At 51.3% G+C, this 14543-nt stretch overlaps 1 protein-coding gene across 2 annotated transcripts in view; it reads right to left on the bottom strand.

The window, feature by feature from the left end:
- Positions 1–14543, bottom strand: part of LOC109292865 (collagen alpha-1(I) chain-like) — a 197747-nt gene that overhangs the window by 1931 nt on the left and 181273 nt on the right. For both annotated transcript variants that reach the window (XM_019510486.1, XM_019510487.1), the window contains 17 exons: positions 13785–13892; positions 13342–13395; positions 12081–12134; positions 11610–11663; positions 10435–10488; positions 9960–10013; positions 9561–9614; positions 8772–8825; positions 6695–6748; positions 6553–6606; positions 5530–5583; positions 5015–5032; positions 3723–3776; positions 3517–3579; positions 2581–2746; positions 975–1081; positions 197–277 (listed from right to left, as the gene is read on the bottom strand). In XM_019510486.1, coding sequence (XP_019366031.1) covers positions 197–277; positions 975–1081; positions 2581–2746; positions 3517–3579; positions 3723–3776; positions 5015–5032; positions 5530–5583; positions 6553–6606; positions 6695–6748; positions 8772–8825; positions 9561–9614; positions 9960–10013; positions 10435–10488; positions 11610–11663; positions 12081–12134; positions 13342–13395; positions 13785–13892 — 1137 coding nt within the window. The remainder of the gene's footprint in view (positions 1–196; positions 278–974; positions 1082–2580; positions 2747–3516; positions 3580–3722; positions 3777–5014; positions 5033–5529; positions 5584–6552; positions 6607–6694; positions 6749–8771; positions 8826–9560; positions 9615–9959; positions 10014–10434; positions 10489–11609; positions 11664–12080; positions 12135–13341; positions 13396–13784; positions 13893–14543) is intronic.

Here is a 14543-nt window from a genome sequence, read left to right as displayed (position 1 = left end):
GCAAGGGGATTTGCAAGCCCCCCCCCCCCCGCTTCCCCCAACCCTGCAACAGCTGATCCCATCACCTGGGATCCTGCCACTTCCTCCGCCAGAACATCCCTGCTCCCTCCCACTGTCAACCCTGCTCCACACTGCCATGACCATGAGATGTGTGGGCACCATCCCCACATCTCTGCAGTGGCACAGGAAAGCTTACCAGAAAGCCCCCAGGCAGGGAACTGAACCACTCAAAGGTCTCCTCGGAGGCGTATGCTTTCAGCCAGGCCTTGATGGGCACCTAAGGGCAAGGGCAGAGTGTTGCCAGTCGCTCAGTGAGTGAGGAGGCGGCCTCACGGCTCTGGACATCCAATTATGCCTGCATCTAGGTTTACACAGCTGGACTTGTAGTGCAATGGGCAAAAACCGTATCACTGACTGCGAAGCCCAGCCTGCCTTTCCCTCCCCGGTATGCAACTTTGGTCCCCACATGGGCAGTATCAGTTGCACTTCGAAGGGCCTCTACCTAAATCATCCCACAGTATGTCCTGGATGCTAGAGCAGGAATACAAGATTATTTGTCCCCCTTAGGTACCACCCTGTTGGGATGAAATGCTGCTTACTCTTCCTCATGTTTCTTCCCTCAGCAGATCAGGTCCTCAAGACCAAATTGTGGGTTTGGCTGCTTGAGTTTTGCCTGCCCGCCACATGCAGGGTAACAGGAGACAAAGATGCATGGCATTAGTCTTGGGTGCTCAAGGCTTTGGTTCAAGTCTCCTTTATCCTTCCCTCGAGCTAGCTCTCCAGCCCGTGCCCTGCACTCACTGCTCTCCTCCTTCCCAATTCCCGAGCCTCCACTCTAGTTTTTGCTTCCCCTTCCCTGCCCCCATTTCAGGTCCTTGCACTCATCCTGCCAGGCTCTGCTCCCACCTGTTCCTTAAGTTTGAGCCCTGCATCAAGCAGCCGCTCTGCCTCCTGCTGCAAGCCACGTGTCCTACCTGATTGTGCACTGGAGAGATACAAGTCTCTCCCCCCGCTGTGAAATTGCAGAAAGCCAGCAGAGAGTCCTGGGGGCTGCCTTGGTTGGGGTCTATGTAGTAATACCCTAACAGAAAGGAGAGAAAAAAAGTCTTAGGGCACCAGAAATACATGGGAGCCAGTCACAGCGGGGACCAGACAGCTGGCCGTGAGCACTGGTTACCTAGGTCAGCTTCACAGCTCGACGCCCAGGGACACTAGTTCCCAAGGCACCTGTGGTGAGGTCACCTTTGTTCCCCACACCAATTCTCAAACATGTAGGGCTCAGTTTTCCATGGGCAACTTGGGCTGCATTCACCCTCCCCTGTCCTGTGACTGGAGCTGTGACAGGTGACACATCTACGCAGGCCTAGTTGGCCTTCCACTGGCACCATAGTGGAGGGGACCCTATGCTACTGTAGGACAATCTAACACCTGTGTATAGTGACCGTCCCCATAACCCTCATAGTTCCCACGTATGAGTGGGACATGGCATATGTACTATGCGCAGTCAGTTTTAATCCGCATCGCTGGCTATCCCAGGGTAGCCTTTTGCTCAGCCTGTTCCCTGCTCCCTGCCACTTCCTGACTCGGAGCTGATCAACAGGGCCAGATTAACGCATAGGTAAGCGAGGCGTACGCCTAGGGACCTGGGCTGTGCAGGGGCCCGGTCCTTCCCTCTGCAGCGGCAGCGCGAATGGCCCCATCCGCCTCCCTTCCTTTCCCTTCCCCTTCCCCTTCCCTCCGCGGAGCTGCTTCCTAGTAGTGGCTCTGAGCCTCGCTCCCCGCGGGCAGCAGCGCTGGGGTGGGGAGGAGGGTTTCGGCTCGCCTGGGGCCCACGAGTTTGTTTGCCTAGGGCCCACTAAAGGGTTAATCCGGCCCTGCTGACCAATACCCTGTAATCTGGCTCCCTGTCTGTCCACAGCCTCTTGCAACTGATATCAGGGAACAAACCCTACAGCAGTTATAGTCACTGACACCTGTTGTGTGACCACAGACTTGGAGATCACAGGCCTGTTGAGTCTGACGGGATGACCTGGTCACCTCCATGCCCCATGCCAGACTTCCCTGGCATCCAAAATATATCAGGAGCAACAGAGATATCTCTAAGTGGGCCCTGCTGATGCCAGGACAGAGGACTGGGAAGAGATGCAGAGACTGCATGTGTAGGAATAATATGCTCAGAGAGATTTTCTGACCAGTACAACAAACAGCCCCTCTGTCCAGAAGGAAAACAGTTTTGTGCTGACCCCTGGCTGTTTGCATGTTCTGCCATTACCCTCCCCGTAGGAGGGCAGGATGGGCAGGGCAAAGCTCCCCCACTTACAATGGCAAAACTCAGTGCTCAAGGAAATATGGGACTGACCACGTTGCCTGGAACCAAGCTCAGAGGCACCCTCTGGATCCTGCCTCTCTCTAGGTCCTATTCTCGGTTGGCTGCATCATGGCTACACATCAGCGAATAATACAACTTTGCAGCCTAAGCCAAGTCTACTGAGGGCCAGATGGGGCTTGTTTTCCTCACAACTTCCATATTGGGCCCCAACTCCTCTCTCCTGCCCTGAGGAGAAGAGATCGTTTCTGTACCATCTGGGAGGTGAGGCTGGGCCAAGAGCAGCTCCTTGCAAGTGGTTGCTGGGTTGTCCTTGGTGCCATTTGGGTGGTCAACGAGCAGCTTCAACTCATGGCTCAGGTTGCCCATAAGAGCCCAGACTGTGTCGTAGTTCAGTTTGTTGGAGGAATAAATCAGGTGCTAAGAGGTGACACAAAATGAAAGATTTACACCTACCCTACCCTTGCCCTCCTTCCAGCCACCAACCCCCTGCATGCTGCCACTGCTGTTGTCTAGTTAGGCTTTAAGCGTGGGGACTGTCACGGGCCATGGGCTGGAGCAACGCGCAGCACAACGGGGCCCTGATTTCAGAGGGGATGGGGGGGGAGTGCTGTTCTCCAAAACACCTGCTGCCCTACAACCTTCCTAGTACAGTCACAGGCCTGGGCACATTACCCCAACATCTGTTGCTTATTCTGGCCTATTGCCACAGCGCTACCAAGCTCAGCTGCTTCCTCCATGGAGGTTCTTCATTGAGGAAACCTTGTGATGCCCAAAGCAGAGCCTGGTTTACAGCTTTTCTGCTGGGTTTGGGAAACCAAAAGGGACGGTTTGGAGGGGATCCCCATGCTCTGGGACCTGTCATGCAAATACAGGGAAGTGGAGGCTCTTGATCACGCGGCACCCTCTGTTCTCCCACTTCTATTTTAGCTGCAAGCTCTGCTTAACCCTTCCTACACTGCACACACTCCTGAAGCAAAAAGGGTCCGAGCTGGGGGTTGAGAGCAGCACGTCCCTGTTAGGTACCGCTTACCGCGCTGACAGGCCTGCCTTGCTTACCACAAGCTTTGGCCTCCTACAGACCCCAGCCTGAAAGGCGTACTGGGCCAGGACACAGACATTTCCCCACCAAAGGAAACAGCCGCCATCACATGTCTGGTTTTGTCACAGGCTTGACCAATGCTACTCACCTTCAGTTCCTCCATGGAGAGGTTTAGGGCTGCTCCACGTGGACCGGGAAGGCCAGGTGAACCCTACAGAACAACACCACCAATGTTACCACCCTCCTAGCACAGCTTGGCGTCACTTCTCTTTTGCTTGGGAAACCAAAGGGCAGGAGACAATGTTAAAAAAAAAACAAACCAACAACAACAAAAAAAAACCCAGCTCAACTTACCGGCAGGCCCGGCTTGCCTTTACATCCTGGGAGGCCTTGCAACCCTTTCAGCCCCTGCCGTTAGGAAGGATGGGAAAAAAAATCCTCAGCATGGTGCTGTGCTGCTGGGGACAGCCCTGCAGAAACACTCACAACGCCTGCTGATCCCATTCACAAAGTCAGTAGCCCCACCAGCTCAGGCCCCCCAGTATTTGGTGCCCACTCTCAACTCTTCCCAGGGTGAGAGCCTGCATCGTAAGAGCTTCAGGGGGTGATGGAGAGGCTGGGCATCACCATACCAGACAGGAGGACATCACTGAGGCACAGTGCAGCACTGGCTGCAATCCCTCCCTGGGGGCCAGGGTCACAGGCTGGAGTCAGGCCTATGGGGTTTGGCCCTGGCTTTACATCACCAGAAGCCGGGAGGACTTGTACTTCTGTGCTTTTCTGACACGCGTTGGCCCGATCCTTTGACATACATCGACGAGGCAGCAGCTGCCTGGGATGCACTACTCAGAGTACTGCTACCCCCACAGTGCAAGGAAGCACCTGGAGGGGGGCTGGGTGCTTCCTTATCTCTTCAGCCTTCATGCCTCTCCCAAATCCTCCTGCCACATGCGGGGAAGCTCACAGGAACCACTGGACAACTGCCTTCATGGTGACTTGCGGGAACAGTGCTCCCACGGTCAGTGGCTTTTTCTGTTGCAGCTTCCTTACTCCCGCCAGCCTTGCCCTTTCCCGTAGACCCTGCTGGCTGGGGAAACTGTACAGGCCTGGCCACGACACTAAAGGCAGCGGTCTGGGCAACACCACTCCACCCCTTTTCAGCTTCAAAGCCTTGGCCGGCTCCCTATGCACTCAGACTATCTATCACAGCAGGGCCAATGGACCCAGACAGCCTTCCATGTGCCCACGTGGGCAGTCAGTGGCAGACGCTTGGGTTAAACTGTTGCACCTCCAGAAAGCCAGCCTTCCACTCCTCGGGGCACTGGGCTCCCTAGGGCCAATTGCAGCATTCAGCAGGGGACTGAACCCAATGATCCTTCCAGCCCTAATGTCTATGAAATCTATGAGCAGAGAAGATGAGGCCATCAGGGCCTCTCGGGGCACACACAAGGGGTTGCTCCCACGTTTCCCCACAGGCAGCAAGACTGACAGAATAGCATCTCCAAACCCAGGCAACACTGCCCCTGCACTGTGCACAGCATGCCACGGGATGAACAGGGGACATGGGCACACAACTTCTGTCAGGGGTGGGCGAAAACAGTTAAAGACAGGACTGAGGATCCAGTCCAACAACATTCCCCACTTACTTTTTGTCCAAAGAAGCCCTGGAAGAGAAAGACAGAAAAAAAAATAAACATGGCCTGGGATGAACAAGCCCATGCCACCTTTAGAGAGAGCAATGCAACAAGGAGTGCTCTAGGAATACCGCCAAAGGACTCAGGAGTTGGCACAAAAACTGTGTTGGACAGGGCACCCCAACTTGCCCCCACTCTGCCCCTAGCCAGCACAACCTCTGCAAAGCATGAGAAACTACAGAAAACTGCAAGAGAGGCCAATGTTGGGAGAAAGCATAATGTGTTTTCAGTAGTTGGGCTTGGATGTCCTCCAGCTCAGAGGCTGCTGGGTTTTAACAGCTCCAAAGTGACAACAGAGCTAAGGGCTGCTGTAATTATTTTGCAGGCACGCCTGCTACTCCAGCTGCCAGTGTTGGGCACCTGTAGTCCACAGCACCTGTCACAGGACAAGAGACCACTATCCCATCTACCACATGCTGCCATCCCTGCCCGCTCCCTCCCTCCTTAGGAGGATGAGGAAAGCTTACCGGTGTCCCAGGGAGGCCAGGGAATCCCTGTGGGCCTGACAGGCCAATGTCGCCCTGCAAAAAGAGCACACACTCCCTTTGCAAAAAGAGCACGCACTCCCTTGCTGCAGCACACTGCATTAACCCCGTGCGGGGTCCCCGCTGCAGTTCTACGAACCCTCTGTGGAGTTGCTGCCTCCCCAGTGCAACCCCGTGGGGGTCAGGCCTTGTACCTTTGAGTCACAGAGGGGTTCTCCCTTCCCTCCTTACCCCCAGCCAAGAAAGAAACCCTACACTCATTGGTTCTTCTTTGGCCCTCTTCTGCTAAACACTCAGACCTTGGTACCCCCCTCTAAGGCTGCTCTTATGACTGCTTGGAGTCACAGGTGCTGGCTTTTAGTTTTGCTGGGGAAGGAGGTGCCTATTGATGATGGACGTGTGGAAAGTTTTATGCATTTATGTCACCCACTTGGGAAGAGGGTGACAGCCCTCTTCCCAAGTGGGGCTGGGGCCCTTGGGCACCTCTGCTTGCAGTGTTAGACTGCCTCGGGGTTCAGAAGGGTCCGCAGCTTGCCCAGACCACATGGTAAGCTGCTGTCAGCTGTCAGGACTCCCGATTCCCAGTCCCTCTGCTCTGCTCAGTCTCCTGGAGACTCCTCAACAAGTCGCTACCACTGAGGCCCAGATTCTGTAACACAAAGCTAGCACCATGCTTCATTTTCCTACTCATCTCAGAGCATTTTGCAGGGAAGAGACCCTTCAAAGAAAGAGCTATACATTACATTTTGCTCTTTCTGATATGGTTTCTTTTGCCTGCATACATTTATTCCTCTTTCCAAGGCAGGCCATCTACATTTTTCTCATGACCATTACTCCCCACTTCTCCAGCTGCCAGACATTGGCCTGCCTGAAGCATCACCCTCTTCCATCCCCCATGGGAACTGTGATCTAGTGCCTGACAGGGGCCACACAGCCTGACAAGGGACAGTGTTGCATGACCACAAACCACTCAAGCCAGGGTAGGTGGGGACGTAGCAATCTTACCTGGTCTCCCTTGGGTCCTGGCCTCCCTGGAAGGCCTGAGGGTCCTGGCTTGCCCTGAGAGAAGCAAAGGGTACTGAATGAACGCTCCAGGATATGGAACAGGCAGAGTGATGAAGGAAAGGAAAAAACCCCTCTTACGCACCTTGAATCCATCATCTCCTTGCGGCCCCAGAAATCCCACACTGCCTTTCTCTCCCTAGAAAGACCAGTCAAGGTTAGAAATCAGTACTAGAAGATGCAACAAGCCTCAGCAACCTCTCCACTTCCTTCTTTTTTTGCATCCTGATGAAGGTATTTAGCAGAATTCACAGATTTCAGTGGAATCTGACAGGCTGCATCGTAAGTGCATCTGCTATGGCCTCAACTTACAACCTCTGGGCTGTCAGCCATGCGCCTTAGTGCCCGCACCACCCCAGCCCCCAACTCCTGCGCTGACCTGTCAGATGGTATCCATGTTACCACATCCCCTTTAATAATCACTTTAAGGAAGGTGAAAAGAAGACATGTAGAACCCTGCAAATATCAGCTGTACCCTGCTACAGCAGATATATTTGGAGGTTTTGCTAGTTGCTGAGATACGGGATTCTTGGACCAAAAGCATCCACCCTAACCATCAGGGACATAGAGTTTGATGTACATTTACATTTTGCAGTGTCAATAGATACAGGTCTCTATGCAGCCATTATCTTCAGAGACGGCTCAGAGCCTCAAAATATTTCTTCTCTCGGGCTCGAGAGTCCAGAGGAGAGCCACCCGTACGATCGAGGGCCAGGACAGCAAGGCTTACATGGAGAGGCCAAGGGACATGGGACTCTTCAGCCTGGTGAAGAGAAGGCTCAGGGGGGACTTGGTGGCCACATATAAGTATATAAGGGGTGGGGGGTGCATCAGGATCTGGGAGAACAGTTGTTCACCAGGGCACCCCAAGGGGAAACTAAGTCTAACGGCCACAAACTTGTAGGAGGCCAATTCAGACTCGATATAAGAAAAAACTTCTTTACAGTCCGAATGTCCAAGGTCTGGAACAGATTCCCCCAAGAGGTGATGCAAGCACCTACTCAGGACTCATTCAAAGGGCATTTGGATGTTTATCTTGCTGGGATCATTTGATCCCTGCAGACTTCTTGCCTCTGGCAGGGGGGCTGGACTCCATCTCATGAGGTCCCTTCCAGCCCCAAACATCTATGAAATCTCTAAACTACTCATATACACATTCTTTCCACTTTAACTCTGCGAGGAGGGAAGCTACTTTGAGAGCGAGTCTACTTATTCCACGTATTCCACTCCAGGGCACTTTCTCTAGCCTGTGAGTTCATACTCGCTAGGTCACTGGTGAGAACTCTAGCTAAGAACGCATCAGAAAGCTTCGGCTAAAAGCATGCATTTATCACAAGCTCACCATGCAGAGGGAGACTGTTGCCACCATCATAAAAGCAAGAGCCCTGCTGTGCTGTTGCCAATTACAGCAAACTGGAAAACTCGTTTTTCTTTATTTGTGCTTCTGCATTTTTAAAATTTTTTTCAACTGACAGATTTGACAGGGCAAGTCATGTTTTCAGTTTCCTCCAGCAACTGGAAATGCAAAAGAATTTCGGGTCCAAAAGCACACCACCAGATGTTCTGGCTTCTGGATTACACTTCAGCACATTTCCAGGAAATGTGTTTATGCAAACAGAAAAGGAAATTCTGGTTTGCTCACCCTGGCCACACTGAAACCAGGATTTCCCAACCTGGCTTACAGACACTGCTTCTCCTGCTGCAGCAAGCAAAGGATGAATGATCCCAAATTTGCTGGAACTGCCCTCTCATGGATGGGCTGACTGCCCTGGACTTGATGAGGACAGCCCTTGTTCAATAATATGATGATATATTGAAACAATTTCTTTACTGCAAGGTTCATTTCCCTGAGGGCTCCACATGACTGACTGGTGCCAGGGTACACTTGCCAGTTCTGTGTACTGATTTCTAGCCTTGGTTGGGACACTACTCACCTCGTGGTCACAGTGGGATGGAAAGAGCTAATGGAGAGAAAAGGAGGAGTCTGATACATGAATCTCCACTGGGTCATGGGAACAGTTACATCAACAAAGGAAGAAGTGAGACAACTCAGCTGGACAGGTTTGGAGGAAGTAAAGAATAAGTGACTGTCCCCAGCATCACATTCAGAGGACAAAGCCTTCACTGGGACTAAGGGACTGATGGAGCAGAACACTACATACCCTTGACCCTTTCGGACCTCGGTCTCCCTTCACCCCCTTCAGTCCAGGAATGCCCTGTGAGGGGAAAGAAAACCAAAAAAACCAAACCAGAGGGTTGTATCTGCAAAACTCCCATCAGCTGCTGCACTCTGCCTATAGTAGATTTGCTTATTCCCTACTGAGGAACTCTTTGTTGGAGAGAGACCACCAGCAAGGCCTATGGCCCCCAGGAACCTCACCAAGCACAACCACCTCCTTTTGGAGGTGACACTTCCACCAAAATTTTGATCTGGCCTTGGAATATTTTTTTCCAACCCTTTTCTTTACAGAGGACAAGAGCAGAGGGCAGTGATGAGAACATGTTGCTGGTATTTCAGTTGTGGTTGCCATTTGAGGAAAGAAAAGGTAGAAAAAAATGTACACATTTGCATTTAAACAAAATAAAAGTGGCAGGCTTTTTGCTACGCCTACTATTACATCCATGGTGTGAATGAAGGTGACCATTTCTGAATTACCATCACCATCACCTGGCCAGCCATGCAGAATTACCTGAAGGCTATGTTATTTCCTGGACATCTGAGTTTATTGTATTTTATGGGAAAAATGCACAGATTCTGGCAAAATGGTTCCATCAGAGCCAAGATATGACCCTCATTCTTCCAAGTGCCTTCCTCACAAGACCACTCCTCTCTGCTAGCAAGTTTGTCAGTATTTTACAATCTGCACCTCGTAAAAGCAGGCTCAGAAAAACCCCTGCCTGGCCTGGTCTGGTCCTGGGTCTGCCTGGCCAATTTTGGGCTCAATACTTACATGTGTTCCTTGTGGTCCCTTTGGTCCTGCTGGCCCCGGTTCACCTTGAGAGCCCTGGAAGGTACAAGCAGAAGAGATCTTTCTCAGTTGGGTCAGTGTACCAGTGAGGTGGGAACAGCTCCTGGTGCACTTTTTGCCCATAGGAAAACAGAGAGCTGGGGAAGAAAAACAAGTGCTAGAGACATGGGGAGGGGCCCTGGCCTGCCTTCGTGCCTACTGAGACATCTAACTCACACTAGCTACAAACCCACACATCTGATGGTAATGTGTTGCAGGTTGGCTGTGCGTGGCACTCAGAACTGAAGGGTCCAGGCAAGTGTGTACAGGGTACAGACAAATAGCACGGGACCTCAGGCACTAGACAGGACTGTACGCCCAGTGGAGGGTGGGTTTTCCTACCTTGGGGCCGCTGGGGCCTCTTGGGGGCCGATGTCCAGCTCTGCCTCGCTTGCCCTGCACAAAGATAAAGGATCAGGATTCCTGGCAATCCAGGCAACCCAGAGTTATCCAAGTCCCAGTTCCCTGCTCACATCCCCATTTCAGGCTCTCGGTAAAACTGCGCTTCCCTCTGCAGCACCACAATATCCCAGTGCTACCTCTGAAGCTGTTGTGCTACCCTCCTTGTTACCCTACCCTGAGGCTGCCCCCACGTTGCCACCTCCAGTCCTGCTGTGCTCTCCCCTTCACCTTGCTACAGCTCCCAGGCACCTTCCCCCACTTTTCTAGAGCCACCCAGCACCTCCCCAGTCTGGCTGCAGTACCACCGTTTAGCTACACTCAGGCCAGTATGCCTGGGCTAGCTTTAGCCAGTAGCTTAAAAAAGCCTTTAGACATTGGTGCTGGACTGGCCTCCGGGATTATGGTGCCACTTTACCCTTCTGCCAGGATTGCCAGGGAAGCCGGTGTCCCCATCATGCCCAATGTCCCCCTAAGGAAACAGAGACATAATTCAGACAGCAGATGACATCAGAGAGCTAAAGAGGGGGAAGGACTGACTGCTTTCTACACAAAGGAAACTGGGAACAGAAAATCCCAAGGGATGAGAGGGAAGCAGCTGTAATGTACTGTGATGTTGCAACATGAACCTCAATGCCCAGAAGCCTCCAGGGAGGACTGAACTGCAACATTCACTGCATCTCCCAAAAGGCAGCAGGGGGCAGGAGGAAGCAGAAGGAGCAGCAGCAAAGCGTGGGTCAGCGTGGGGAAGATGCATGGCCAGAGGGTCAGAAGGAGCAGCAGGGGTCTGCCCGAAGTCCCATCAGGAATCTGTGGCAAAGGCAGGCACAGACTGGGGCTGCCCGAGTCCTAGGTTGCCTTAGCCATGAGGATACCCTACTCCAGGGCACAAGGCCACATTCTTAGGCCCAGTTAGGTGCCTAAATGCAGAGAGAGGTGCCTAGTGGGATTTCCAAATGTGCTGCTGAGATTCATACCTTAGGGTCACTAGTACAAATGTATTTCAGCCCCTCCTTCTCACATTACTCTCAGTAAAAATTAGGCATCTAGATGCTTGTCCTCTTTGGTCTCTTCAGCTGCTAAGGTGGCCTTAAACTTCTGGCTCTTGGGCCCCTCTGGCTCAGGACACCAGGTTGCAGGTCCCTGGATTTGCGTTTACTCTATGCTGTCCAAGCAGGAAGGGTCACCTCACCATTTTTACCCATTTCTTTTGTGACAGCAATAAAGGTGCAGTGAGAGTTGGCACAGTGTTCTCCTGCCCACCCCGATTCCCACTGCTACCTCGCCCAGATATGGTATTTCTTGTCACCGGCAGGTTCCTGTGCAGTGTTCCCTACAGCATATAGCTATTCCAGCGTTGCTTACAAAGCACTAACTTTTCTTTGAGGATGAAAGGAGCTATACATGTGAAAACTATTACTGGCAGATAACGGTGACAAAGTTCATGGCGGCTTGCATGGAACCGCCCCTGACACTGAGCACCTAATGCACTCCACATCCACTTCATCGTATGATAGAAACCCTCTCTATCCTTTTGGAGGATACCTCATTTCCCCATGTGAATGATCATAAGAGAAAGACTTCTGACGTTACCTTTTCTCCTTTCTGACCTTTGCGCCCTTCTGGACCCGACTGCCCTTGAGGCCCCTGAAAATCGACAGGAAGAAGGAACTGTCTTCATCAAAATGATGCAGACATGGCAGCAAGTTACCCAGGAATGGAGGTTAATTTAGCAAAGATCCCAACTGCCTCTGCCCTGGGTTCTGTTCCCACCCTCTCGCTCACACACCCACTCCGCTAACCACATGACAGCTTCTCCCTGTTTCTACAAGATCTTAAAAAATGCAGGGAAAAAGCTGGTATTCAGATAAGGGAAAGAGTATTTGATAGCTCCGGGATTCTTCACAAGGCCAAATTTTAAAGCCCTGCTCTAAGGCTGGGCGTTGGAAGTACACTTTACAAACACAAGAGGAGCTAGAAGAGAGGAAGTATGTGTGTTCAGGGAGAAGGGATCTGATGCAGCCAGAACTGATGTGTGGCTTGCCTGTTTCTCCATGCCCTCACCGTTTGCCCCGGCTCTCCAGGCTCACCCTGGTCCCCTTTCTTGCCTGCCAGGCCCTAGTGGGAGAAAAAAACCCAAATACAAAACAGATGATCAATCCATGACACATACATCTCTCTAAAGCACATATTGAGGTGACCTGACTACAGAGATCCCTTTATTCTATCAACATTTTACACTAGCACTATGTACCTTTCCCAGCACAACTTTGTGCGTGTCCACATTCAGTGCTCCTCCAGAGAAGCAGACCCCCTTCTTTCTGATGGCAGAGTAAGGTCACCCCTCCAACAAAACGATGGCTTCTGCTGCCAGCCAGTAGCTTACAGAAGACGTAAATAGACACTTGAGACCTTCTATCAGCCACCTTGGTCCATACACCAGCTGATCCCTTCCTTGCACATGCTTCATGACTTATGTGCTCTGCTTCTTCAGTGAAGCTGAGCGTGGCACTGAACACACTCTGGCACACTGGGGGTAGTGACAGGAACATAACTGGTGTGGCTTGTTAGATACCCCCTGTGCTTAGCACTGCCTACTGACTACTACTAAGGAGCTTGGTACATGGATATTTTGGATGTGAGGTGCCTAAATCTCCCCATGCACTAAGCAGGGAATGCAGGAACTGCACACTGTGGGGCCAGGTGCCTAATGGTTTGGAACTGACCCTCAGAGCCCAATTCCTCCTCTGCAGATGGGGATGAGACTCTCTTACGCCCCAGGGGGGCTGCGGAAGGTGAAAGGTCTCACTTGTGCAGGTCTCAGTGATAAGCGCCACTGAAAAAGCCCACAAGGAAATGATGAATTCTGTCTGAAGAGCAGAAATTAGGCTTAGGGTCACCCATTAGAAAGACATTAAATAGAAGCTCATTAAACAAGCGCAGTATATCTGGGACACAGAACGAGGCTGGGGTCTTAGTTTGCAACCTTATTACTGTTCTTTTCATGTTGGCTTTTGTGTAACATAATCCACGTCAGGTTGTAAAAACTGAACAGCACTTTATGATTTTCCAAATGAAAGGTTTCATGTCCAATTACTCCTGCTGTGGTGAATACCTTGCTGAAAACCAGAATTCTGTGCAATCAAGTACAATCTACTTTTATTGTATTCCATTCACTTTACCCCCCTAACCTATGGGATCTGATGCAGTCTCAGCCATCTGCCGTACCCACACGTACTACCTATTTAGACTCCTCGCCATGAAGGCAAATTCAACCTATGTGCCCTGTGTTTACTAAAAAATGCAGTAAATGCAGCCTACTCACTTCAGTGCCAAGTAGTCCCGGTGCTCCTGTTTCGCCAGGTGACCCGTGCAACCCCTGAATTCATTTTGGGGTGGGGGAAAGGACAAAACAATTGACATTCACTCATTATCTTGCCTGCTGGTGACAATAGACTGAGGATGCCTATGGAAGTGCTGTGAGTAACCAACTTGCAGGTGCTCAAAGCACACACTGAAAACCCAGACCAACCTACTGAGGTTGGGATGATCCAGAGAGCATATCCTTTCTGTACTGGCATCAGCCCAAACCATGCATCTGCTCTTGCAGGGACAGGGGAACAGGGGGCTAGGCCGAATGTGCATGTATTCATGAACCATATAGGTCCAGAGGTGCCTACAGAGGGGTGCTGGTAGGGAGTCTGGGCTCATATGGGATTTCCTTAAGCGAGTGAAGGGGGTGGAGCAGAGCAGGGAGAATAATTTTACCTGTTGGCCAGTCTCTCCCTTCTTGCCAGTATCTCCTTTGGGTCCTTCTGGCCCGAACAAACCCTTGAATCCTTGGATGCCTTTTTCCCCACTGGAACCTGGTGCACCCTAGAGAGTGTACGGAGGAAAAGGGAGATGCAACAGCCTTAGGAATGTCATTCATAGCACAGGCTGCAAAGGACCTCAAGAGGTCATATAGGCCACCTGCCTGCTGTGAGGCAACAGTCCCTGCCCATCCCAACCAGTCCTGACAGAGTTTTGTCTCATATTCTCTTAACGTTTTCACTTACTTAAACAATATCCACAACCTCCCAAGGCAGCCTGTTCAAGTGCTTGCCTAATCTTAGAGCCAGGGCATGTCTTCTAATACCTACCCAAAACCCTTTTTCACTGTAAGTGTGTTGCACAAGTGCATGAAGAATCATTCTCCATAGGACTTGGTAACGTTACCAGTGGAAAAACCTCTAGGGAACTACTTTGTCTACATAATAATGGCTGCAAACAACTTATAACCAGACATGGGAGACCCAGAGAAAAGAGCTAGGGGCCCAAATTAGATAAATGATCCAACCCTTTATGACCTAAGTGGATAGCCAGCTTTGGATCTAAAACGGTCAGCTCGAACTTGTCTTCTGACACACCCAGCTCATTTTTTTTTTTTTTTTGACTGTACCCAATCTAAAAGCACAACCCTAACCCTTGCCTTGCTGCCCAATAACGTCCTGCTCCAGGCATTTTAGATTCTTGACCCATGACTAA

The sequence above is a fragment of the Gavialis gangeticus genome, unplaced genomic scaffold (genome assembly GCF_001723915.1).
Source record: "Gavialis gangeticus isolate Ggan-Ray unplaced genomic scaffold, GavGan_comp1, whole genome shotgun sequence".
Taxonomy (NCBI): Eukaryota; Metazoa; Chordata; order Crocodylia; family Gavialidae; genus Gavialis; species Gavialis gangeticus.
The sequence above is the reverse complement of the archived record's forward strand: the minus strand, read 5'-3'. Positions and strand labels throughout refer to the sequence as shown.